We start from the raw sequence: 27,259 nt of genomic DNA, 5'->3' as shown, positions 1-27,259 counted from the left end.
ACATATTAATCAATAAACTTGAACAGTATGGGATTAGGGGGTTGGTGTTGCACTGGGTGAGAAGCTACTTAAGTAACAGAAAACAGTTTGTGAAGTTGAGGGAATATACATCATCATGCTTGGACAATGCTTGTGGCGTCCCACAGGGGTCAGTATTGGGTCCAAAACTGTTTCTAATTTATATAAATGATATTGTCAATGTTTCCAAAATATTAAAATTAGTATTATTTGCAGATGACAAGCATTTTTTGTTCAGGGGGGGATTTGCAGGAGTTACTGAGGAGGATCAGTATAGAAATGGGAAAATTGAAAATATGGTTTGACAGAAACAAATTATCATTAAACTTAAGTAAAACAAAATACATGTTATTTGGCTATTGTAATACAGACATACAGGTTCAGTTACAAGTCGAGGGGGTAGATATTGAAAGGGTACATGAAAATAAGTTTCTGGGGGTGATAATAGATGATACGATAAACTGGAAGACTCATATAAAACATATACAATTAAACTGTCAAGAAGCATTTCAGTTCTAAACAAAGCGAAACATATTCTGGACCACAACTCACTCCGCATTCTTTACTGCTCACTGGTTTTACCATATTTACAGTACTGTGCAGAGGTATGGGGTAATACTTATAAAGGTACAACACAATCACTATCAGTAATGCAGAAAAGAGCTATAAGAATTATTCATAATACTGGCTATAGAGATCATACAAATCCACTATTTTTACAATCCAAATTCTTAAAATTCACAGACTTGGTTCATTTTCAAACAGTACAAATCGTGTATAAAGCAATAAACAATTTACTTCCAGCAAATATTAAAAATATGTTTTTTAACAGATCAGGGGATTGCAGTCTGAGGGGGAAGTGGGCACGAACAACATTAAAAGGTTTCTGTATTTCTGTCTGTGGGGTGAGGATGTGGAACAGATTGGGAGTGGGGCTCAAGCAATGTCCAAGCATGAACCAGTTCAAACAGCGGTACAAAAATATGTTTTTTTTCTAGGTATAGGGAGGAGGAAGGGTAATGAGGGTTAGGGTGTTTTTGTTTTTTGCTTCGGCTTGTAAATATATAGTATTTTGTATGTAAGTAGGTATGTGTAGGTGTATATTTATGTTTGTGTATATATATATATATATATATATATATATATAGATATCGGTTTAGGTGTGTAGGAACCTATGTGTATATGTGGCAAAGGGTATTACTGGTTGTGGGGAAGAAGGGGTAGGATAAATAAGCTGATGCTTCACCCTACCCCTTTTCGGACATGTTGGGTACACAGTAGGAACTTTTTTGTTGTTGTCTTTACTGATCTATCTTGTAATTGTTGTTGTATCAAATGTTCGAAATAAACAGTTTTCATTCATTCATTCATTCCTCTGTCGCTAACCTTGGGGTACAGTTTGATCCCCACCTGTCATTTGACATCCACATCCAGCACCTCTTCAAAACTGCTTTCTTTCATCTCCAGAATACTGCCAAGCTCTGTCCCTCCCTTTCCTTACCCAATGCTGAGAAACTGGTCCATGCTTTTGTCTCCTCCAGGCTGGACTATTGCAATGCACTCCTCATCGGGATACCTGGCAGGAGCCTGCAGAGACTGCAGTATATTCAGAACTGCGCTGCTAGGATCCTGATGAGGGTGTGGAGGTCCACGCACATCACACCCATTCTTAAAAACCTCCACTGGATCCCTGTTCGGTTCAGGATTGAATATAAGATCTGTCTCCTGACCTATCAGTGTGTCTATGGCAGTGCTCTAGTGTACCTTAAAAATCTGATTAGTCCTTACAATCCATCACATCATCTTCGCTCTGCTGACAGTCACCAACTCCAGCCTTCAAAGGCCAAGCTCCGCACTATGGGAGATAGGGCCTTCCAGACGGCTGCACCCCGACTATGGAATGCTCTTCCCTACCATCTAAGACTGCCACAGTCAGCTGAAACTTTTAAAAAACACTTAAAGACGTGCTTGTTCTTAAAAGCTTTTTCTTAATTTTTTTTTTTTACTGTGTTTTATTGTGCTTTTATGGTAGCGCCTTGAGATTGGCTTGCCAACTGTAAGGTGCTTTATAAATAAAATTTATTATTATTATAATTACCCCATAAGCTAATATCACACTTCCAGTTTGAATGCGGTACCTCTAGTGGAAATTTATTTTTAGCAGATTTGTTAAGAGTGATAGTTATTAATAGAAAATGCAAATTTTGAAAATAACTGTAAAAATTAGTTTTATTTAACACTTAGAATGACACCATTATACAAAAAAAAATTAAAAGAGTTCCCTTTTAATAAGCCTTCATGCAGCCCTAAGGAGTATCAGTATCAATAAAATCCTCACAATGCCATCCTGACCCACCTTGTTTTGAATGCAATACAAGATACAGCATAGTCTCTCCCATTATGACAATAGAGCAGAGTATTTTTGTACATATGTAGTCAGCTTAGAAAAGTGATACGAGTGCACATTTTCATGATCAAGCAGGGCATTCAATTACAATGTCTTGCCACCACCAGCTAATATTTCTACTTCCCTAACCTCAAAGATATTTTGTGATGTCATTTGATGTTAGAGGCCTGATAAATTGGTTGGCCAATGGCCATGCAAAATCCAGTCATTCCAAATCTACAAATGTTAAGTTGTCGCCAATTTGTACTTGGCTACGACCAGTGTGCAAATATTAAAGAATATGAATGTACATTTTCATTTTATTTATGGAAACCTGTGCGATTTGTAATTTTTCCTTTAAATTATAATTTTAAACTGCATTTTTCTCCATATTAACAATAAAAAGGACTCACTGTTTCACATCTAAACCCTGTATTTGTTGGAAACAGGAGATCAGACATGTTGATCCATGTTTGATAGCGCTTGTGCAAACAGACAGACGTGTCCTTTAAAAAAAAAAACCCTCTTTCTGCTTTGCAGCATGGTTAATTATTAACAAAGCAAGCCATCTGATAACTGAACAAATGAATTATGAACATTTATACATCTTCAATCCACAGCCATACACTGTCTCTTACAGAAAAACATGTGACAGGATGCTTTTGTGGGATTTAAACTTTGACCTCTGGCTGGCAGCTGCGTGTGTGATGAGTTCTGCAAAATGAAGTGTGAATCACTGATGAACATAAAAGAGTGTCAGCACAGACTAACAATTTTGTTTAGTCTCGGACCTACTTTAGACATGTATGCACATTATTCAGGAGAGGCTATCTCAACTGTTCTAGACTAAGGCCCCATTAAAAAAATAGTTTATCATCATCATCATCAAAAAGTGATGAGGGCAGATTTGTTTGTTGTTTTAATTTTTCTCATACAAAAAGAGAGGATTTTCTTCAAAAGAAGATGTGAAATTTCAGTTACAGTTTGCCAGAAGGCACACGGAATATAATGAGTCAACACAGAGCTACAGCTGCCTGAGGAAAAACTCACCTTGCAACCATTGTACATAGCATCCAAGCTGCCTCCGTTGTCAAACAGCACGTTCCAGGCTTGGCTCAATAACCTTCGGCCTTCTTTGGCCAAAGCATACTCGCCACCAGTGGACATGCCACCAGCTGTACCGCCATCAATGAAATTCGGCAAAAGAAAAAAAAAATTGATGCCAGCCGATTTCTGCATACGGGCAGGCATGAAAAAGTAATGTCTTTTTTTTTTTTCATTTGTTTTAAATGGGGCCTAATATGACCCCAATGAGCAACTTGTGATATACGTCAAAATCTCTATCCAGGATGAACAACCCAAAAATGACCACACCCTTTTTAGTCTCAAGTGTTACTGCAAATACAGCTGTATTTTCAAAACTGCAGCAGCTACAGATTTTCCAAGATATACAATATGTTCAAAATGAGCAGTACATGTTTAGAAGGGTCATAGAAGAGTGTAAAATTTCTAATTTTGATATTTTAAGAGAAAACATTAGGTCAAACAACCTACATACAGTTCGGAATCCCCACATATCAGTAACTTAAACTTTCTGGGCTATTGGCTGTTGGGAAATTTCCCTGATAATCTCTAGAAGATGATCTCTAGATACTGCTGTCTGCTAAAGATAAGTTCTGTTTGTATTTTTACTTTAAAACAATATTCCATTGGTAACAGTATTAGTGCAGCAGATAAGTGAATATTTACAGAGGAATCCTTCAAATGGTGATGCAAACACCAAATTTGGCACAAATACATTACTCATTTGAAAAAAAAAAAAAACGAGTGGCCACTTGACTCTTCAATGGGCAGCCAGGTAGGGGGTTAATTGAAGGGTTTCACAAGGGTCAAAATCTCAAAATACTCCAATCATGTTGAAAGGTATTCTGTATTATTTGTCTGATCATAAAGATTTCAAAAGGTATAATTTGGACTGTGACTGAATTCTATAGAGTAAAAAAAAAAAAAAAAAAAAAAAAAAAAAGCAAAATTTCAGGGGTCAAAAGTTAAAGTTGCTGTAATTTTTGGTAAAATGTGGTGCAAATTATTGGTTGAGCTAAAAGTGGTGCAAATTATATATCGAGGCTCCGCTGACAGCAGACAACAAAGGCATCACCGGGGCTCGAAATAGTACGTGCATGTGCTAGTTTGTGCATGTATTATTCGAGCGGTGCACGTAATTTTATACTGCACTTGCACTGGTGCAAGTAACTTTATCCAACTTTTATCAATTATAAGCACCAGTAAAATGAACCAATAAAGGAATAAATAAGGAAAAAAAAAATTTCCAGTGTGTTGTCTTCATCTTCCCTGCATTTTATGACTCTCACACACGGAGCGAGTTGCTGTGCTCTATTTGTTGTGTTCGCGTGCGCACATGTAAACAAAGAAAAGAAAAAAAACTGGCTGGCTGCAGTTCCTCTCTCTCCCCCTCAAACTCTGTCATCATTGTGTTATAAACCAGTCACCATTTGTTTTATTATGCATCTGTGTAGTTAATAAAATTATCTTCACGGACGATTAGTTTGCGCACACGTGAAAAAAAACTGCTGCTGCTGCTCTCTCCTCAAACTCTCCCCTGAGACGAAGAGTATGACACATCAGAGGAGGAGTTTTAAGGTTGATATAAGACTGAATTTTGGTTGTGCAAGTAACTTTTTTTTTGGTGCAAGTAATTTTTTTGTTACTAGCACCAGTGCAAGCAGGTTAAAAAAATGTATTTCGACCCCTGCTTCACTGTATTGGCTGTAGCAGACGGGACACCAGTCCCGTATCGGCCCAGCCACACCAGGCGCTACAACTCAACAACTTGATGGACAACCTCTGGCACAGAAACAATGATTTGATGGAACCAAGTGCACAAAGTGTGGGTACTGAAACCATGATCTGACAGAGCCAAGTGTGCAAAGTATCGATGTCAAAACCATGATCTGATGGAGCCTGTGACACAAAACGCCAGTGTCTAAACCATGAATGATCTGACGGAGCCAAGTGCACAAAGTGCCAGTGTCGAAACCATGATCTGATGGAGCCTGTGACACAAACCACCAGTGTCACAGCCGGACATCTCTTCAGCCACAACAAGGAATTATTTTCAGACATCATTTTCCAAGGAGGTTTTATACTTTTTCATCTGTGATGTTGACACGAACAGGTAAGACTTTATATTTGCTCCATGTGTGAATGGTCTAATATTTGAAAGTCTGTTAGCATGAGGGCACAGCTTTCAGCCAATCAGTGGATGGCATTAATGGATGTATTTCAACTTATGAGTAAATTACAAGAAACCCATGTCAGCAATCGCATAACTTACTTACTACAACTTATGTCCCACATGTGGAACATATGAGTCATATGCTGGCATGTGTTGAAAATTTTCAGCATGCCCAAAATTTTTTGAGGTGGTCAGCGTATTAGGACGTATATCAGTGTGCTCTTAACTTACGCAAAACTTACCCATACTTTGTTAGGACTTACGCCCACGTATGCCAGCATTTTTAAAACGGTCAGCATACACTGGTTAAATCAAGGTGTGACAGGACCTTTATTTTAGCCATTTTCTCTTAAAATATCAAAACAGGAATTTTACACTTTTCTATGACCCTCCCAAACTTTGGTCATTTTGAACATTTTGAATACTTTGGAAAATCCACAGCAGCGGCAGTTTAGAAAATACAGCTGTACTTGATGTCACACTCGGGACGAAAAAGGGCGTGATCATTTTCGGGCTGATGGTCCCGGATAGAGATTTTGGCACATATCCCCAAGTTGTTTATTGGGGTCACATTAGTCTAAGAACGGTGGAGTTGTCCGCTTATAAATGATGTGCATACGTGTCTCAGCTTCGTCCTCTACTACAACGGGTTGTGGTGATTTGCAGTGAAAGGGTCACCTGGATGGACCAGGAGCACAGTGACGTCATCCCCGCGGGTTTACCTTGGAGCTGCGCCGACAGGGACTCCTGATGTTGTTGGTACTTCAGAGCCATGGATTCGGTCCTCTTCAGCTGTTTGTGCATCTCGTAGGAGATCATCCCTCCGTACATCACGCCGCAGATCACCGTGACCACCAGGAGACACTGGAAGATCCTCCGCTGGCGGCGCGAGCACACTCCGTTACCCATGGTGGTGGACACGCGCCCCTCGCGGCTGTCCGCGCGAGCTGAGCCCGTCTCTGCTGCTGGAAACTTCCGACTCAACTTCAACCCCCACCCCGCCCCACCCTCCCCCCCCCGTGCCCTCACTCCCCGAACAAAACGTTTACTTCTGCGCTCAGACTGGTCGATGGAGACATTATTTGCTCAACAAGACTCTTCAAAGTAACGAAGCCGCTGAGATTTTCGTCTGACTTAACCTCAAACTGCTGCTCCGCCTTCGCCGAAAAGCGGGACGAGCCGAGGCTGCTGGACTCCCCGCTGCTCCTTAGCGTTCACGAAGCGGTCTCCTCTTTCCCCGATTAAAAAAATTTGAACTTTAAGTCCACAACAAGGCCCGCACAACACCTTTAATTTTAGTTACGTGTCAGCCAAGCAGCTGTCTCACTGCCGTACAGAATTGTGAAGGAAGTCCCGCCTCCGAACCTCATAAATTTCCCTATTCCCACCCTCAGAGGAACGCTCGTTATGTATTGGTCAGCCGTGACGTCTATCAAAAGGAGAGGCTGGACAATACGTTCATTTGCAGTGAGATTTTTCTCTCTTTTTTTGGCTTTATTTTTGAAAACACCTAAATTTAAGACTCAGCATCAATCATTTTCATGTGTTTTTAATTATTCTAATTCACATAAAGAAATGACAAAAGTGGCCATTTATTCAATCTTTCATTTTCTGCAGGTTATCTGGGTCTACGGTCATGGTGGCAGAAGACGAAGTAGCTCACCCACACTTCCCTATGCTCGACTACATCCTCTAACGCTTTGTGGGGGTTTCCAAGGTGTTCCTAAAACTGCTGGGAAATATAATACTTCCAGCATGTCCGGGGTCTTCCCAAGGGTCTCCTCCCAGTTGGACGTGCCTGGAAGACCTCCCTTGGGAGACAACCATGGGCATCCTCCCCAGATGCTCAAACCACCTGAGCTGGCTCGTTTTGATAGGAAAAAGCAGCAGCTCCACTCCGATGATATTCAAGCGTCCCATCCTGTCCCGGAGCCCATCAGATACAGGACAGCGAAACCACATTTCCACTGTTTGTATCCATGACCTTGTTCTTTTGGTCATTACCCAAGGTTCATGACCACTGGTGAGGATAGAAGCAGAAATCGAGAGTCTTGCCTTCTGGCTTCGCTGTTTCGTCACCATGGCAGTCCAATACAGCGTCCACAGAACCTCACATACAGTGGTGGTGAAGTAAATGGTGCACTTGTTTTGTGACCAGACGGCTTCTAGTTAAAAACACTTCTGTCCATTCTTCATGTCATTTGGAGTTGTGTCACGAACAGTGTTGCCACAGTTACTTTAGTTACATTCAGCAGCTGCCGACAAGAATCTAGTAATCGAATTTAGGTACTTTTGTACTTTTGTAATTAAGGCAGTGTTTCAAGGAGTAAATAGTAATCAGCTTACTTTTTCAAACTAACTGTGGCAACACTGGTCAAGAAGCACATCCAATGTAAAAATCAACATAGAGATCCACAGCAGATTTGCTGGGATACCCCAGAGCACCAAAAAAAAAAAAAAAAAAAAGCAGACAATGAAAAAAAAACTTGTTAGTTTTCTTATTTATCATCAAATATTTTTGTTCTGTATTTCTTGTTAACTGTGTTGGTCTTTTAATCCTCTGTGAAATGCTACACCAATGTAATGAAAACAGTGTTTGTTCTTGTTTTTCTTTTTTGTTTATTTATTTATTTATTTATTGCAAAACAATAAAAAGAAACCCATTTTGGTGAAAAAGACAGTTAAGACTCTAACTCTGGAACATGCAGACTTCACGCTGTGCTTTCATTGAAGACACGCACATTTACTCTTACATACGCAACAGTTTTGGACTTTCAGCGTGCCTAAAATGTTAGATGCTGTTTACTACATTTTGCACAAGCATCACCAAGGATGAGAACATATTTTCTTCACTTTTTCAAGGAGAGATTGCTATTTACAGGGTGGGCCATTAAAATGTTACCACTTTTTTAATTCGTAGGCAATTACAACAACCCACAGACCACTGAGGCCCCGAAGACCAACATCCGTCAGGAAATTCGGAGAATTCCTCTTGAGATGTGTGGCAATGTCATCACAAACTTCAGTGTGCGTGTTGGAGCTGTAATCCAAAGAAGAGGAGCGTGGATTGAACATGTCATCAACTATTGAACCGTGTGGAAAACCAGAGACAAAGTGGGAAACCTTTGGTATCAAATGTTAATTTGATGCTTCTGTTACAAGTCTGTAAATAAAATGTTCAAATAAGTTCTCATTTCAAAAACTTGTGTACGATCAAAAAGTGGTAACATTTTATTGGCCCACCCTGTAAATAATGTAACATTTAAACAAAGAGTGTGTTAGTTTGTGTGTTAGTTCTTAGAAGCCTCTGCCATGTTGCCAGCGGCGAGGATGAGCTCACTTGCTGGAAAAACAGACACTTAGAAACTGAGTATATATAAGTAATAAACAGACCAACAATAATAATGTACTTACCATGACTCTTGTGAAGTTAGCGGCACTAAATATCACTGGTTTCCATTTTTGTCCATCTTTTGTGGTTGTCCTTCAATACCAATGGTGGCTGCTGGTGTAGTCATGAATCAAGTCCAGCACCCTCGAATTTAGCTAAATGCCTGTGTTTAAGTCATTGTGCAGCCCATCAAATTAATTGTGGGTCATCCTGATGATTCATTTTGTGTATTATTTTGATTAGTAAAATCTAATTGAATTAGCCATGCTAGTGTGCAGAGAAATGTTGCCGCCTAACATATATCTTGTGTTGCTCCAAGGCAAATTTAACCAACAACATTTTGCCATGCCTACTCTGTTGCATCCTCTCGACAAATACTGGGTTTTCTCTCCATTCATCCTTACTCCTGTACGATGGCAGAACACAGGCATCCAGTGCTCATTGAAGGTGCAAATATCAGGGATAGGGGTGCCATAAAGGGGAGAATTGTTGTGTGGGCCGCCAGAAGAGGAGAAACTGCTGGCCCACCACCAGAGGGCGCCCTGCCTGAAGTGCGGGCTTCAGGCACGAGAGGGCGCCGCCTTACAGGAACAGCCGAGGTGACAGCTGTCACTCATCAACTATGACAGCTGTCACCGATCATCTGCATCTCACCCTGGATAAAGCAGGATGACACCTCCACCACGTCGCCGAGATATCGACTTCTGTGAGAGGTAACTTTCTCTGCCAGCATTAAATGATTCCAAGAGCTATTGTGTTGCAGCTGTCAACCAGAGGACCGGCGTGGGTCGCGACTGTTTCGTCCTACTTCCCGTCAGATAAGTGGTTAAACAGACGCTGCACGAGTGTGTGTTAAAGGTGGAGGTGGAATTCCCACCGTTATTGTTACGGGGTGTATACACACCCACACTTGACTGTCTTTGTTCTCCGCCAGCAGTACCAGATCCGACACGCTGAGACGGTGGCCACCTGGGGACTTCGGGACTTGGCGGCTCCAGTATCCTTCAGGTTCGGTGGCGGTGGAAATCGTGTGGTTCCGGTTCATCTCCAGACAGGCGTCTCCTATCGTCGAGCCTGCCCACACGACACCTTCATTAATTGACTTGTATTTATTCTGTAATCTGCTGTGTGTGGTTGTGACATTCACAACAGTAAAGTGTTTAATTTAACTCCCTCTATTGTCCGTTCATTTACGCCCCCTGTTGTGGGTCCGTGTCACTACACTTTCCCAACAGGATATCTCGGCCAGCGTCATGGACTCCGAGGGGCGTCACCCAGCTGTTGAACGACCAATGGGAGAGCAGGGAGCGCAGGCAGCTGCAGGAGGCGTGATTGGTGAGCTGCAGCACATCCTCACCGCCTTTACGGCTCGGTTGGATCAGATGACCGAGCAAAACATCCTCCTGAACCGCAGGGTGTAGGCTCTCTCCGCGCAGGTGGCGGCGAGCGCTCAGGGCGCTGCTGCAGCTCCTCCTCCTGCCGACCCTGTGCAGGATATGAATGTTCCAGTGGTTGTTCAACAACCCCTCCCACCATCCCCTGAAGCATACATAAGCCCTCCTGAGCCGTACGGAGGTTGTGTGGAGACGTGCGCGGACTTTCTCATGCAGTGTTCGCTCGTCTTTGCACAACGTCCCGTCATGTACGCGTCAGATGCTAGTAAAGTAGCTTATGTGATTCATCTGCTTCGAGGAGAGGCACGCGCTTGGGCTACGGCGCTTTGGGAGCAAAATTCACGGCTCCTTCACACGTACACTGGGTTTGTGAGGGAGTTCAAGACTGTGTTTGATCACCCTAACAGGGGAGAGACCGCTTCGACTGTGCTGCTGTCAATGAGACAGGGACGCCGGAGCGCAGCCGCTTATGCAGTCGACTTCCGCATCGCGGCTGCGAGGTCCGGCTGGAATAACGCTGCACTCCGCGCCGCCTTCGTAAATGGACTGTCGTCGGTCCTGAAGGAGCACCTGGTGGCCAAGGATGAACCGCGGGAATTAGACAGGCTTATCAATCTTGTTATACGGTTAGACAATCGGTTGGAAGAACGCCGTCGGGAACGAGACGAAGGGCGTGGCCGGGCACGCGCCGTCCCTCTTCCTTCCGGGTCCGAAAAAGGTCCGCCCTTCCCACGCTCCCTGGCCTCTACGCCCCGTGTGGCGACAGCTCCCCCTGCTGACGAAGCTATGGACACGAGCAGGGCCACATTCAGACCGCCGAATAGACAGAGGAGGCTTCCCCGCGGGGCGTGTTTTGTTTGCGGCTCAATTGAGCACCAATTGAGTAATTGCCCCGAATGGTTAAACACCAACGCCCGCCCTTAGAAACTGGGCTTAGGGTGGGCCAAGAAATTCACGTGGGACACACACACATTTCCACACGGCTCCCAGTTACAATCCTTAGCGGGGATTTAACCCTTCAGGCCCCAGCACTGGTAGACACCGGGTCAGAAAGGAATCTGCTAGACAGCAGCTGGGTCAGGGAGGTAGGGCTCCCTCTGGTGGCGCTTCCTTCACCATTGCAGGTGCGAGCACTAGATGGCACCCTACTCCCTTTAATCACACACAGGACGCTACCAGTAACTCTGGTGGTGTCAGGGAATCATCGGGAGGAGATAGAGTTTTTTGTGACTCCCTCTACCTCCCGTGTGATTCTGGGGTTCCCCTGGATGCTAAAACACAATCCCCGGATTGATTGGCCGTCCGGGGTGGTGGTACAGTGGAGCGAGACCTGCCATCAGGTGTGTTTGGGATCCTCGGCCCCTCCCGGTTCCCAGGCTAAGGAGCAGGTCAAAGTTCCCCCCAATCTGTCGGCGGTGCCGGTTGAGTACCACGATCTTGCTGACATTTTTAGCAAGGATCGGGCACTCACCCTTCCCCCGCACCGTCCGTACGATTGTGCCATCGATTTGATGCCAGGCGTGGAGTTCCCGTCCAGCAGGCTGTACAACCTCTCCCGACCTGAGCGCGAATCGATGGAGACCTACATCCGGGACTCCTTAGCTGTCGGGCTGATCCGTAACTCCACCTCCCCGATGGGAGCAGGTTTCTTTTTTGTGGGCAAGAAAGATGGCGGTCTTCGTCCATGCATTGATTACCGGGGGCTGAACGAGATCACGGTTCGCAACCGTTACCCGTTGCCTTTGTTGGATTCGGTGTTCACCCCCCTGCATGGAGCCAAATATTCACAAAGCTGAATCTTAGGAACGCATATCACCTAGTTCGGGTCCGGAAGGGAGACGAATGGAAGACGGCATTCAACACCCCGTTAGGTCATTTTGAGTACCTGGTCATGCCGTTTGGCCTCACTAACGCCCCCCCGCTACGTTCCAAGCTTGGTAAATGACGTCTTGCGGGAACTTCCTGCACCGATTCGTCTTCGTATATCTGGACGATATACTCATTTTTTCTCCGGACCCTGAGACCCATGTACGGCATGTACGTCAGGTCCTGCAGCGGTTGTTAGAGAACCGGCTGTTTGTGAAGGGCGAGAAGTGTGAGTTTCACCGCACCTCTTTGTCCTTCCTGGGGTTTATCATCTCCTCCAACTCCGTCGCCCCGGATCCGGCCAAGGTCGCAGCGGTGAGAGACTGGCCCCAACCTACGAGCCGTAGGAAGCTGCAACAGTTCCTCGGCTTCGCAAATTTTTACAGGAGGTTCATTAAGGGGTATAGTCAGGTAGTTCGCCCCCTGACAGCCCTGACCTCACCAAAAGTTCCCTTCACCTGGTCGGACCGGTGCGATGCCGCGTTCAGGGAGTTGAAACAGCGCTTCTCGACTGCACCCGTCTTGGTGCAGCCCGATCCTAGTCGCCAGTTTGTGGTCGAAGTGGACGCCTCTGACTCAGGGATAGGAGCCATGCTATCCCAGAGCGGAGAGACCGATAAGGTTCTTCACCCGTGTACCTATTTCTCCCGCAGGTTGACCCCAGCAGAGCGGAACTATGACGTGGGCAATCGAGAGCTCCTTGCAGTGAAAGAGGCTCTTGAGGAGTGGAGACACCTGCTGGAGGGGCTTGTCAGTGCCTGTTCACGGTTTTTTACTGACCACCGGAACTGGCGTATATCAGGACCCGCCAAATGACTGAACCCCAGGACAAGCCTGCTGGTCACTGTTTTTCGGCGTTTTGCCTTCCGGATCACCTACCGCCCCCGGGACCAAAAACCAGAGGGTCGGATGCCCTGTCCTGGGTGCACGAACATGAAGTCAAGACCGAGCTGTCAGATCCACCGGAACCCATCGTACCGGAGTCCACTATCGTGGCTACCCTTACCTGGGACGTGGAGAAGACCGTCCGGGAGGCCCTGGCACGGAGCCCGGATCCCGGAACAGGGCCGAAAAATAGACAATACGTCCCACCAGAAGCCAGGGCTGCCGTCCTGGACTTCTGTCACGGGTCCAAGCTCTTCTGCCACCCAGGGGTGCGTAGGACCGTGGCAGTGGTCCGGCAGCGCTTCTGGTGGGCGTCTCTGGAGGCTGACATCCGGGCTTATATCCAGGCCTGCACCACCTGCGCCAGGGGCAAGGCGGACCACCAGAAGGCACAGGGACTCCTTCAGCCGCTTCCTGTGCCTCATCGCCCCTGGTCCCACATCGGTCTGGATTTCGTCACGGGCCTCCCGCCGTCCCGGGGGCACACCACCATCCTCACGATAGTGGACCGGTTCTCCAAGGCGGCCCTCCCGAAGCTCCCATCGGCCCAGGAGACAGCGGATCTCCCTGTCCACCATGTTGTCCGTCTGCATGGGATACCAACAGACATCGTCTCGGATCGCGGTCCCCAGTTCTCCTCGCAGGTGTGGAGAAGTTTCTGCCGGGAACTGGGGGCCACCGCGAGCCTCTCGTCTGGGTATCACCCTCAGACTAACGGACAGGCTGAACGGGCCAATCAAGAGTTGGAGCAGGCCCTGCGTTGTACGACATCCGCACACCCGACGGCTTGGAGTGAACACCTGGCCTGGATCGAGTACGCGCATAACAGCCAAGTGTCCTCTGCCACCGGCCTCTCCCCGTTTGAGGTGTGTCTGGGGTACCAACCCCCTTTGTTTCCTGTGGTGGAGGGAGAGGTCGGTGTGCCCTCGGTCCAGGCCCACCTGCGGAGATGCCGTCGGGTGTGGCGCACCGCCCGTTCGGCCTTGTTGAGGGCCCGGATGAGGGCAAAGGTCCATGCAGACCATCAACGGTCCCCGGCCCCCGCATACCAGCCCGGGCAGGAGGTATGGCTATCCACGAAGGACATTCCTCTCCAGGTGGACTCCCCAAAACTGAAGGACAGGTACATCGGCCCCTTCAAGGTCCTCAAGGTCCTCAGTCCCACCGCAGTGAGGCTCCAACTCCCGGCCTCACTGCGGATCCATCCAGTCTTTCATGTCTCCCGGTTGAAACCACATCACACCTCACCCCTCTGTGCACCCGGTCCGGCGCCGCCTCCTGCCCGTATCATCGATGGGGAGCCAGCTTGGACAGTACGCCGGCTCTTGGATGTCCGTCGAATGGGCCGGGGCTTCCAATATTTGGTGGACTGGGAGGGGTATGGACCCGAAGAACACTCCTGGGTGAAGAGGAGCTTCATCCTGGACCCGGCCCTCCTGCTCGATTTTTACCAACTCCACCCGGACAAGCCTGGTCGGGCGCCAGGAGGCGCCCGTTGAGGGGGGGGTCCTGTTGTGTGGGCCGCCAGAAGAGGAGGTACTGCTGGCCCACCACCAGAGGGCGCCCTGCCTGAAGTGCAGGCTTTAGGCACGAGAGGGCGCTGCCGCCTTACAGGAACAGCCGAGGTGACAGCTGTCACTCATCAACTATGACAGCTGTCACCGATCATCTGCATCTCACCCTGGATAAAAGCAGGATGACACCTCCACCACGTCGCCGAGATATCGACTTCTGTGAGAGGTAACTTTCTCTGCCAGCATTAAATGATTCCAAGAGCTATTGTGTTGCAGCTGTCAACCAGAGGACCGGCGTGGGTCGCGACTGTTTCGTCCTACTTCCCGTCAGATAAGTGGTTAAACAGACGCTGCACGAGTGTGTGTTAAAGGTGGAGGTGGAATTCCCACCGTTATTGTTACGGGGTGTATACACACCCACACTTGACTGTCTTTGTTCTCTGCCAGCAGTACCAGATCCGACACGCTGAGACGGTGGCCACCTGGGGACTTCGGGACTTGGCGGCTCCAGTATCCTTCGGGTTTGGTGGCGGTGGAAATCGTGTGGTTCCAGTTCATCTCCAGACGGGCGTCTCCTATCGTCGAGCCTGCCCACACAACACCTTCATTAATTGACTTGTATTTATTCTGTAATCTGCTGTGTGTGGTTGTGACATTCACAACAGTAAAGTGTTCTAATTTAACTCCCTCTATTGTCCGTTCATTTACGCCCCCTGTTGTGGGTCCGTGTCACTACACTTTCCCAACAAGAATAAGGAGAAGGATTCTAGGGGCCCATTATTGACAGGGGCTCAGAGAGGCCCCTAATACAGTTACAGTTGTATGCAAAAGTTTGGGCACCCCTGATAATTTTCGTGATTTTCCTTTATAAATCATTGGTTGTCTGGATCAGATTTCAGTTAAATATATCATATAGCAGACAAACACACTGATATTTGAGAAATGAAATGAAGTTTCTAGTATTTACAATAAGTGTGCAATAATTATTTAAACAAAATTGGGCAGGTGCATAAATTTGGGCACATTATATATTGTCCTGTATATTCGTTTTGTGAATTGTTTCTGTGAATTGTTCTGTAATTTATGTCTGTAGCATGGCCCAAGCAGAGCGTCACCACTTTGAGTCTGGTATCCTTGAGGTTTCTTCCTCGGAGGGAGTTTTTCCTTACCACTGTTGCTCTGGGGGTTAGTAAAGTTAGATCTTACTTGTGTGAAGTGCCTTGAGGCTGATTTGGCGCTATATAAATGAAAATACATTGAAAACTGAATTCTTATTTTATTGATTTGAATACATTTAACACTAATTATTGGAACACAAAATTATTTTGGTAGGCTCATTGACCCTTGACCTCCATACACAGGTGAATCCAATCATGAGAAAGGGTATTTAAGGTGGCCATTTGCAAATGTTTCCCCTCTTTGCATCTCTTCTAATGAGTGGCAACATGGGAGCCTCGAAACAACTCTCAATGACCTGAAAACAAAGATTGTTCAACATCATGGTTTAGGGGAAGGATACAAAAAGCTATCTCAGAGATTTCAGTTGTCATTTTCCACTGTGAGGAACATAGTAAGGAAATGGAAGACCACAGGTACAGTACTAGTTAAGGACCGAAGTGGCAGGCCAAGAAAAATCTCAGATAAGCTGAAGCGAAGGATAGTGGTTAAGGTTTTGGGCTTGAGTCCAGAAGATCATGGGTCCAAATCCCCACCTGACTGGAAAATCACCAAGGACCCTTGGGCAAGGCCTTTAATCCCCTATTGCTCCCGGTGTGTAGTGAGCGCCTTGTATGGCAGCACCCTGACATCGGGGTGAATGTGAGGCATAATTGTAAAGCGTTTTGAACATCTGATGCAGATGGAAAAGCGCTATATAAATGCAGTCCATTTACCATTCATAGTCACCCCACAGACCTGCTCCAAAGACCTACAACATGATCTTCTTGCAAATAGTGTTTCTGTGCATAGTTCAACTATACAGCGCACTTTACACAAAGAGATGCTGTAATGCAGAGGAAGCCTTTTCTGCATACACGTCACAAACAGAGTCGCTTGAGGTATGCTAAAGCACATTTGGACAAGCCAGCTTCATTTTGGAATAAGGTACTGTGGACTGATGAAACTAAAATTGAGTTATTTGAACATAACAAGCGGCGGTATGCATTGCTGAAAAAGAACACAGCATTTCAAGAAAACACTTGCTACCTACAGTAAAATTTGGAGGCGGTTCCATCATGCTGTGTGGCTGTGTGGCCAGTGCAGGTACTGGGAATCTTGTTGAAGTTGAGGGTCACATGGATTCCAGTCAATATCAGCAGATTCTTGAGAACAATGTTCATGAATCAGTGACAAAGTTGAAGTTGCGCCGGGGCTAGATCTTTCAACAAGACAACGGCCCTAAACACTGCTCAAAATCTACTAAGGCATTCAAGCAGAGGAACAAGTACAATGTTCTGAATGGCCATCTCAGTCCTCAGACCTGAATATTGTTGAAAATCTGTGGTGTGATTGTAAGCGGGCTGTCCATGCTTGGAAACCAACAAACAGAGATGTTTGTAAAGAAGAATGGTCCAAAATACCTTCACCAGAATTCAGACTATCATTGGAAGCTATAGGAAGTGTTTAGAGGCTGTTTTCTGCAAAAGGAGGCTCTACTAAATATTGATGTATTTTTTCTGTGGATGTGCCAAATTTATGCACCTGCCTAATTTTGTTAACGAATTATGCACACTTTCCTGTAAATCCTATAAACTTCATTTTCCACTTTTCAATATCACTTTGTTTGTCTGCTATATGATATATTTAACTGAATTTGCTGATCCAAACAACCAATGATTTATAAAGGAAAATCCTGGAAATCATCAGGGGTGCCCAAATTTTTACAACTGTATAATACTGACAAAATGATATTGGGGATGGCCCAGTAAAATCCCTGGCTGTGCCCCTGATCAGGGGCCATGCTGAAATATAAAATGGGTGAAATGTAGCGAAATGGAGCAAAATGGGAACTGATAATTAGGAAATGGGGGTAAAATGTAACGAAATTGAGCGAAATTTTATATACATGTAAATGGGACCATTGTTGGGTCAGTGGGTGAAGTTTCATTTCTTGAACACAGATGGTACACCTGCCCATTTTGAGTAAGCTTGCACATTTCCAAAATGTCACAAAGAAAACACCAAAAAAATTTTAAAAGTTACTAATTTACTCATATTTGGAGTCTGGGCCAGTCTGGGTCATTTGGGGCCAGGGTATATCATCACACCCTATTTCACGCCATTTTGCTCCATTTCCTTACATTTTACCCCATTTCATAATTATCAGTCCCCATTTTGCTCCATTTTTTACATTTCATCCATTTAATATTTTAGTATAACCAAATATCAGCAGTCATTATATTTTAGAACACTGCTTGGGTCTGCCTTTTGCATTTTCTGAAATGTTTATGTGTGATTTTTGCTGTCAAGACATATTGTTCTGATTTCATTCCTCACTGCTCCCTGTTGCCGTGTTACAGCCAAATTTGGTCATGTTTTTAAAGGAAGATGGCAGTAAATTGTAACTACAGTACAAATGGTCCCACATTATGACAATTACTCTACTGGTGGTTGGCTCTCACTGCGGTATTGTATCACTTCCTGTTCCGGAGCACAGCGGTGTTTTTCTGTATCTGTTAGCTGTTTAATCTGCGCAGTTAGATTGATCTAGTTATCTAGATTACGATTTGTTTCCCAGTGTAATCTTTACGTGCCTTAACTAAAGCACTCCTTCTGCTGAATCACCTCTAAATTATTTACACATTATTCACTTTGCGTGTTTTTAGGAATCCGCTAGCTTAGCGTAGCTACTAGCTCTTAGCCGATTTAGCATGGCGGCTTCTCCTGTCTCTCCCGCACTTTTCTGCTCTGGGTGTGAAATGTTTAGTTATTCCTCGGCCTCCTTTAGCAGTAATGGTACTTGTAATAAGTGTAGCTTATTCGTAGCTTTGGAGGCCAGGCTGGGCGAATTGGAGACTCGGCTCCGCACCGTGGAAAATTCTACAGCTAGCAAGGCCCCTGTAGTCGGTGCGGACCAAGGTAGCTTAGCCGCCGTTAGTTCCCCCCCTGGCAGATCCCGAGCAGCCGGGAAAGCAGGCCGACTGGGTGACTGTGAGGAGGAAGCGTAGCCCTAAACAGAAGCCCCGTGTACACCGCCAACCCGTTCACATCTCTAACCGTTTTTTCCCACTCGACGACACACCCGCCGAGGATCAAACTCTGGTTATTGGCGACTCTGTTTTGAGAAATGTGAAGTTAGCAACACCAGCAACCATAGTCAATTGTCTTCCGGGGGCCAGAGCAGGCGACATTGAAGGAAATTTGAAACTGCTGGCTAAGGCTAAGCGTAAATTTGGTAAGATTGTAATTCACGTCGGCAGTAATGACACCCGGTTACGCCAATCGGAGGTCACTAAAATTAACATTAAATCGGTGTGTAACTGTGCAAAAACAATGTCGGACTCTGTAGTTTTCTCTGGGCCCCTCCCCAATCGGACCGGGAGTGACATGTTTAGCCGCATGTTCTCCTTGAATTGCTGGCTGTCTGAGTGGTGTCCAAAAAATGAGGTGGGCTTCATAGATAATTGGCAAAGCTTCTGGGGAAAACCTGGTCTTGTTAGGAGAGACGGCATCCATCCCACTTTGGATGGAGCAGCTCTCATTTCTAGAAATCTGGCCAATTTTCTTAAATCCTCCAAACCTTGACTATCCAGGGTTGGGACCAGGAAGCAGAGCTGTAGTCTTACACACCTCTCTGCAGCTTCTCTCCCCCTGCCATCCCCTCATTACCCCATCCCCGTAGAGACGGTGCCTGCTCCCAGACCACCAATAACCAGCAAAAATCTATTTAAGCATAAAAATTCAAAAAGAAAAAATAATATAGCACCTTCAACTGCACCACAGACTAAAACAGTTAAATGTGGTCTATTAAACATTAGGTCTCTCTCTTCTAAGTCCCTGTTGGTAAATGATATAATAATTGATCAACATATTGATTTATTCTGCCTAACAGAAACCTGGTTACAGCAGGATGAATATGTTAGTTTAAATGAGTCAACACCCCCGAGTCACACTAACTGTCAGAATGCTCGTAGCACGGGCCGGGGTGGAGGATTAGCAGCAATCTTCCATTCCATCTTATTAATTAATCCAAAACCCAGACAGAGCTTTAATTCATTTGAAAGCTTGTCTCTTAGTCTTGCCCATCCAAATTGGAAGTCCCAAAAACCAGTTTTATTTGTTATTATCTATCGTCCACCTGGTCGTTACTGTGAGTTTCTCTGTGAATTTTCAGACCTTTTGTCTGACTTAGTGCTTAGCTCAGATAAGATAATTATAGTGGGCGATTTTAACATCCACACAGATGCTGAGAATGACAGCCTCAACACTGCATTTAATCTATTATTAGACTCAATTGGCTTTGCTCAAAAAGTAAATGAGTCCACCCACCACTTTAATCATATCTTAGATCTTGTTCTGACTTATGGTATGGAAATAGAAGACTTAACAGTATTCCCTGAAAACTCCCTTCTGTCTGATCATTTCTTAATAACATTTACATTTACTCTGATGGACTACCCAGCAGTGGGGAATAAGTTTCATTACACTAGAAGTCTTTCAGAAAGTGCTGTAACTAGGTTTAAGGATATGATTCCTTCTTTATGTTCTCTAATGCCATATACCAACACAGTGCAGAGTAGCTACCTAAACTCTGTAAGGGAGATAGAGTATCTCGTCAATAGTTTTACATCCTCATTGAAGACAACTTTGGATGCTGTAGCTCCTCTGAAAAAGAGAGCTTTAAATCAGAAGTGTCTGACTCCGTGGTATAACTCACAAACTCGTAGCTTAAAGCAGATAACCCGTAAGTTGGAGAGGAAATGGCGTCTCACTAATTTAGAAGATCTTCACTTAGCCTGGAAAAAGAGTCTGTTGCTCTATAAAAAAGCCCTCCGTAAAGCTAGGACATCTTTCTACTCATCACTAATTGAAGAAAATAAGAACAACCCCAGGTTTCTTTTCAGCACTGTAGCCAGGCTGAGAAAGAGTCAGAGCTCTATTGAGCTGAGTATTCCATTAATTTTAACTAGTAATGACTTCATGACTTTCTTTGCTAACAAAATTTTAACTATTAGAGAAAAAATTACTCATAACCATCCCAAAGACGTATCGTTATCTTTGGCTGCTTTCAGTGATGCCGGTATTTGGTTAGACTCTTTCTCTCCGATTGTTCTGTCTGAGTTATTCTCATTAGTTACTTCATCCAAACCATCAACATGTTTATTAGACCCCATTCCTACCAGGCTGCTCAAGGAAGCCCTACCATTATTTAATGCTTCGATCTTAAATATGATCAATCTATCTTTGTTAGTTGGCTATGTACCACAGGCTTTTAAGGTGGCAGTAATTAAACCATTACTTAAAAAGCCATCACTTGACCCAGCTATCTTAGCTAATTATAGGCCAATCTCCAACCTTCCTTTTCTCTCAAAAATTCTTGAAAGGGTAGTTGTAAAACAGCTAACTGATCATCTGCAGAGGAATGGTCTATTTGAAGAGTTTCAGTCAGGTTTTAGAATTCATCATAGTACAGAAACAGCATTAGTGAAGGTTACAAATGATCTTCTTATGGCCTCGGACAGTGGACTCATCTCTGTGCTTGTTCTGTTAGACCTCAGTGCTGCTTTTGATACTGTTGACCATAAAATTTTATTACAGAGATTAGAGCATGCCATAGGTATTAAAGGCACTGCGCTGCGGTGGTTTGAATCATATTTGTCTAATAGATTACAATTTGTTCATGTAAATGGGGAATCTTCTTCACAGACTAAAGTTAATTATGGAGTTCCACAAGGTTCTGTGCTAGGACCAATTTTATTTACTTTATACATGCTTCCCTTAGGCAGTATTATTAGACGGTATTGCTTAAATTTTCATTGTTACGCAGATGATACCCAGCTTTATCTATCCATGAAGCCAGAGGACACACACCAATTAGCTAAACTGCAGGATTGTCTTACAGACATAAAGACATGGATGACCTCTAATTTCCTGCTTTTAAACTCAGATAAAACTGAAGTTATTGTACTTGGCCCCACAAATCTTAGAAACATGGTGTCTAACCAGATCCTTACTCTGGATGGCATTACCCTGACCTCTAGTAATACTGTGAGAAATCTTGGAGTCATTTTTGATCAGGATATGTCATTCAAAGCGCATATTAAACAAATATGTAGGACTGCTTTTTTGCATTTACGCAATATCTCTAAAATCAGAAAGGTCTTGTCTCAGAGTGATGCTGAAAAACTAATTCATGCATTTATTTCCTCTAGGCTGGACTATTGTAATTCATTATTATCAGGTTGTCCTAAAAGTTCCCTAAAAAGCCTTCAGTTAATTCAAAATGCTGCAGCTAGAGTACTGACGGGGACTAGAAGGAGAGAGCATATCTCACCCATATTGGCCTCTCTTCATTGGCTTCCTGTTAATTCTAGAATAGAATTTAAAATTCTTCTTCTTACTTATAAGGTTTTGAATAATCAGGTCCCATCTTATCTTAGGGACCTCGTAGTACCATATCACCCCAATAGAGCGCTTCGCTCTCAGACTGCAGGCTTACTTGTAGTTCCTAGGGTTTGTAAGAGTAGAATGGGAGGCAGAGCCTTCAGCTTTCAGGCTCCTCTCCTGTGGAACCAGCTCCCAATTCAGATCAGGGAGACAGACACCCTCTCTACTTTTAAGATTAGGCTTAAAACTTTCCTTTTTGCTAAAGCTTATAGTTAGGGCTGGATCAGGTGACCCTGAACCATCCCTTAGTTATGCTGCTATAGACGTAGACTGCTGGGGGGTTCCCATGATGCACTGTTTCTTTCTCTTTTTGCTCTGTATGCACCACTCTGCATTTAATCATTAGTGATCGATCTCTGCTCCCCTCCACAGCATGTCTTTTTCTTGGTTCTCTCCCTCAGCCCCAACCAGTCCCAGCAGAAGACTGCCCCTCCCTGAGCCTGGTTCTGCTGGAGGTTTCTTCCTGTTAAAAGGGAGTTTTTCCTTCCCACTGTAGCCAAGTGCTTGCTCACAGGGGGTCGTTTTGACCGTTGGGGTTTTACATAATTATTGTATGGCCTTGCCTTACAATATAAAGCGCCTTGGGGCAACTGTTTGTTGTGATTTGGCGCTATATAAAAAAATTGATTGATTGATTGATTACTGGCTTTTAGAAAGCTTCTGCAAAGTCTCTCAAAATTCTGACATTTAAAATGATAATGGGTGACAACAGAGAGTGCGCATAATTATTAAAACAAGGTGTCGGCTTATAAGTAAGGTCATGATGAAATGGTCTCAGCCGGTTTACATTTTGCTTCCTGTAACACAGATGGCTTCCAACTCTTGGACTTTCACAATGTGTTGCTTTTATTGTAGTAGAGCGCTTGTTCCTCCACATATTGCAGCAGACAACAGAATATTTGCAGATAGTACAAACTATATCTTTTTGGAATAGTTATGATCAGACACATAATGTGGTATAGCTTTCAATATGATTGGAACATTTTTTTAATTTTGACCCCTGTGCAATTCTTCATTTTCCCCTATTTGGCCACCAATTGAAAATTCAAATGGCTAATGTTACTTGTCTATAATATATACCAAAAGGTATACACAGTCAAATTTTGGTGCTTGTAATAACATTTGAACAATTGTTACAGTTATCTGCTCCACTAACATAATGAACTAGACAGTGATCACTGCTGCCATATTGCTGCTTCTTTGTAGAAAACAAAGTGACAAGCACTGTTTTCATATCAAAAGCATGCAAAGTATCTATTCCAGGTCAGGACTAACCTGTTCTCCAGGTTTCATGGAAACCAATTGTCTATTTGTTGTGTAATCTATCTATCTATTTATCAAGCTAATAAAACAAAAGAAGCCAGGGAAAGACAAGTAGGAGACAACATGACCTACAAATGAAAGTAAATTATCTTCTTCCTCTTAATATAAACTGAAGCCACAGTCTAACAGTGCTGATGTGCAATATATAGCCATTGTCTTCCAAAAATGACTGGAAAGGCATTACAAAGGCAATGTTGGGTCAATTTGTTCTCTGCATTCACTGTTACAGTATAAATGGAATTTGCTGTTTGTGACATAAAAACAAAGATTAGCAAGATCTGCCTTATCCTTCATATTTGTCACTGCGCATGCGTGCGTGCACGTGTGTGAGTGAGAGAGAGAGACGGAGAGAGATGTTTGGCGTGGAAGGCCAATGGAAGCTTATTAATTGCTGGAGGCACAACAGAAACCTGAGTTGTTGACTCTCAGTATCTCTCCTTTTCCTATTGCTCTGAATATAAATTGAAATGAAAACAAATTTTCTGATCCTGACCCAGGGTCGGATTGGGAACAAATTTCGGCCCTGGCATTTTTCCTCTGGACCAGCCCACTATTGGCCTGATGAATCCACACCCAAAAACGCACACCCACCCGTCCATACCGAACCCCCAATGAACAAATACTATACACCTAAACACCATGAACACACACCTAAACACACACTTTCACTGTCATTTCACCTTGATCATAGTACAAAACGCGGACCCGGCGCCACGAGGGGGGCGTCCTGATAAAATTAAAGGCAATTAGGCTACATATTTTGACGAAATTACAAGTTTAAATGACTATATATATATATATATATATATATATATATATATATATATATATATATATATATATATATATATATACGAGGTCTGTCCAAAAAGTAACGGACCTTTTTATTTTTTTCAAAAACTATATGGATTTGAATCACGTGTGATTGCATCAGCCAAACTTGAACCTTCGTGCGCATGCGTGAGTTTTTTCATGCCTGTCGGTTGCGTCATTCGCCTGTGGGCAGGCTTTGAGTGAGGACTGGTCCAGCCCCCTCGTCGGATTTTTATTGTCAGGGAACTGGCTGAGAGACTGCCGCTTTGCTCCATGAAATTTCTTTCAGAAACTGTTAGAGACAGCCATTTGGAAACCATTCGAAAGATTCAGATGGATTTCGGTGGAGATTCTGTCGGCGTCACACGGATTAAGGAGTGTTAAAACCTTTTTAAAGATGGCCCACAGCGGCGGAGGGCGTGCAGCGCACCGAGCGGCCATCGATAGGCTGGAACGACCAGATCATTTCTAAACTGAACGCTGTGTTGATCCGGGACATCATGTGACTACCACAGAAATGGCAAGAGAGCTGGACATAGCACTTTTGCGGCACATTCCACTGTTACAAGAGATTTTGTAATGAAAGACGTGCGGAGGGTTTTGCGCGTCGGCACGGAGCCGCTCATGGCGTGCAACAAAAAAAAAACACCTCCGTGTTGGAAATCATTCAGAAGATTCACATGGCTTTCGATGGCTTTTCAGTCGAGTGAGTATCCGCGAAATTATGTAACAGCTGGACATGCCACAACATGTCCTGTGAGACTTCCAACATGGAGGTGTTTTTTTTGTTGCGCGCAGTGAGCGGCTCCGTGCCGACGCGCAAAATCCTCTGCACGTCTTTCATTACAAAATCTCCTGTAACAGTGGAATGTGCCACAAAAGTGCTATGTCCAGCTCTCTTGTCATTTCTGTGGTAGTCACACGATGTCCCGGATCAACACAGCGTTCAGTTTAGAAATGATCTGGTCGTTCCAGCCTGTCGATGGCCGATGGCGCCCTCCGCCGCTGTGGGCTGTCTTTAAAAAGGTTTTAACACTCCTTAATCCGTGTGACGCCGACAGAATCTTCACTGAAATCCATCTGAATCTTTCGAATGGTTTCCAACTGGCTGTCTCTAACAGTTTCTGAAAAAAATTTCATGGAGTAAAGCGGCAGTCTCTCAGCCAGTTCCCTGACAATAAAAATCCGACGAGGGGGCTGGACCAGTGCTCACTCAAAGCCTGCCCACAGGCAAATGACGCAACCGACAGGCGTGAAAAAACTCACGCATGCGCATGAAGGTTCAAGCTTGGCTGATGCAATCACACGTGATTCAAATCCATATAGTTTTTGAAAAAAATAAAAAGGTCTGTTACTTTTTGGACGGACCTCGTATATATATATATATATATATATATATATATATATATATATATGTATACTCAACAAAATATAAACGCAACACTTTTGGTTTTGCTCCCATTTTGTATGAGATGAACTCAAAGATCTCAAACTTTTTCCACATACACAATATCACCATTTCCCTCAAATATTGTTCACAAACCAGTCGAAATCTGTGATAGTGAGCACTTCTCCTTTGCTGAGATAATCCATCCCACCTCACAGGTGTGCCATACCAAGATGCTGATTAGACACCATGATTAGTGCACAGGTGTGCCTTAGACTGCCCACAATAAAAGGCCACTCTGAAAGGTGCAGTTTTGTTTTATTGGGGGGGGATACCAGTCAGTATCTGGTGTGACCACCATTTGCCTCATGCAGTGCAACACATCTCCTTCGCATCATCTGTGAAGAGAACACCTCTCCAACGTGCCAAACGCCAGCGAATGTGAGCATTTGCCCACTCAAGTCGGTTACGACGATGAACTGGAGTCAGGTCGAGACCCCGATGAGGACGATGAGCATGCAGATGAGCTTCCCTGAGACGGTTTCTGACAGTTTGTGCAGACATTCTTTGGTTATGCAAACCGATTGTTTCAGCAGCTGTCTGAGTGGCTGGTCTCAGACGATCTTGGAGGTGAACATGCTGGATGTGGAGGTCCTGGGCTGGTGTAGTTACACGTGGTCTGCGGTTGTGAGGCTGGTTGGATGTACTGCCAAATTCTCTGAAACGACTTTGGAGATGGCTTATGGTAGAGACATGAACATTCAATACAAGAGCAACAGCTCTGGTTGACATTCCTGCTGTCAGCATGCCAACTGCATGCTCCCTCAAATCTTGCGACATCTGTGGCATTGTGCTGTGTGATAAAACTGCACCTTTCAGAGTGGCCTTTTATTGTGGGCAGTCTAAGGCACATCTGTGCACTAATCATGGTGTCTAATCAGCATCTTGATATGGCACACCTGTGAGGTGGGATGGATTATCTCAGCAAAGGAGAAGTGCTCACTATCACAGATTTAGACTGGTTTGTGAACATTATTTGAGAGAAATGGTGATATTGTGTATGTGGAAAAAGTTTTAGATCTTTGAGTTCATCTCATACAAAATGGGAGCAAAACCAAAAGTGTTGCGTTTATATTTTTGTTGAGTGTATATATATATATAAAACATCATGGGGTTTATGTCACAGAAATCCTACTTTACAATCACACTACAGTCATTGTTAAATTATTTCCTTTTGCATTTATAATAAACATTTGTATTTATTTAGTGTTTGTTTTTCTGGTTGAAATAAGATATAAATAATCTACCAGACTTCAAAAAATATACAAGTTTCCATGTTATTTTATTTGTCTAAAAATAAATGTCTGAGGTTCCTTATGTTAAACAAGAAATTATCTAATCTGAAATAACAGATGGTTTTA

General features: G+C 44.2%; 1 protein-coding gene across 5 annotated transcripts in view; it reads right to left on the bottom strand.

The window, feature by feature from the left end:
• Positions 1-7,013, bottom strand: part of golim4a (golgi integral membrane protein 4a) — a 111,683-nt gene extending 104,670 nt beyond the window's left edge. For 4 of the 5 annotated variants that reach the window (XR_004560068.1, XR_004560069.1, XM_034168115.1 and 1 more), the window contains exon 1: positions 6,383-7,013. Coding sequence is in view for 3 of the 5 variants with exons in the window: in XM_034168115.1 (XP_034024006.1) it covers positions 6,383-6,569 (187 nt within the window). In the remaining 2 variants the exon portion in view is untranslated. The remainder of the gene's footprint in view (positions 1-6,382) is intronic. The other variant, XM_034168114.1, reaches the window with a different exon arrangement.
• Positions 7,014-27,259: the final 20,246 nt, after the last annotated feature.

This window comes from Thalassophryne amazonica, chromosome 4 (genome assembly GCF_902500255.1).
Source record: "Thalassophryne amazonica chromosome 4, fThaAma1.1, whole genome shotgun sequence".
Lineage (NCBI taxonomy): Eukaryota > Metazoa > Chordata > Actinopteri > Batrachoidiformes > Batrachoididae > Thalassophryne > Thalassophryne amazonica.
The sequence above is the reverse complement of the archived record's forward strand: the minus strand, read 5'-3'. Positions and strand labels throughout refer to the sequence as shown.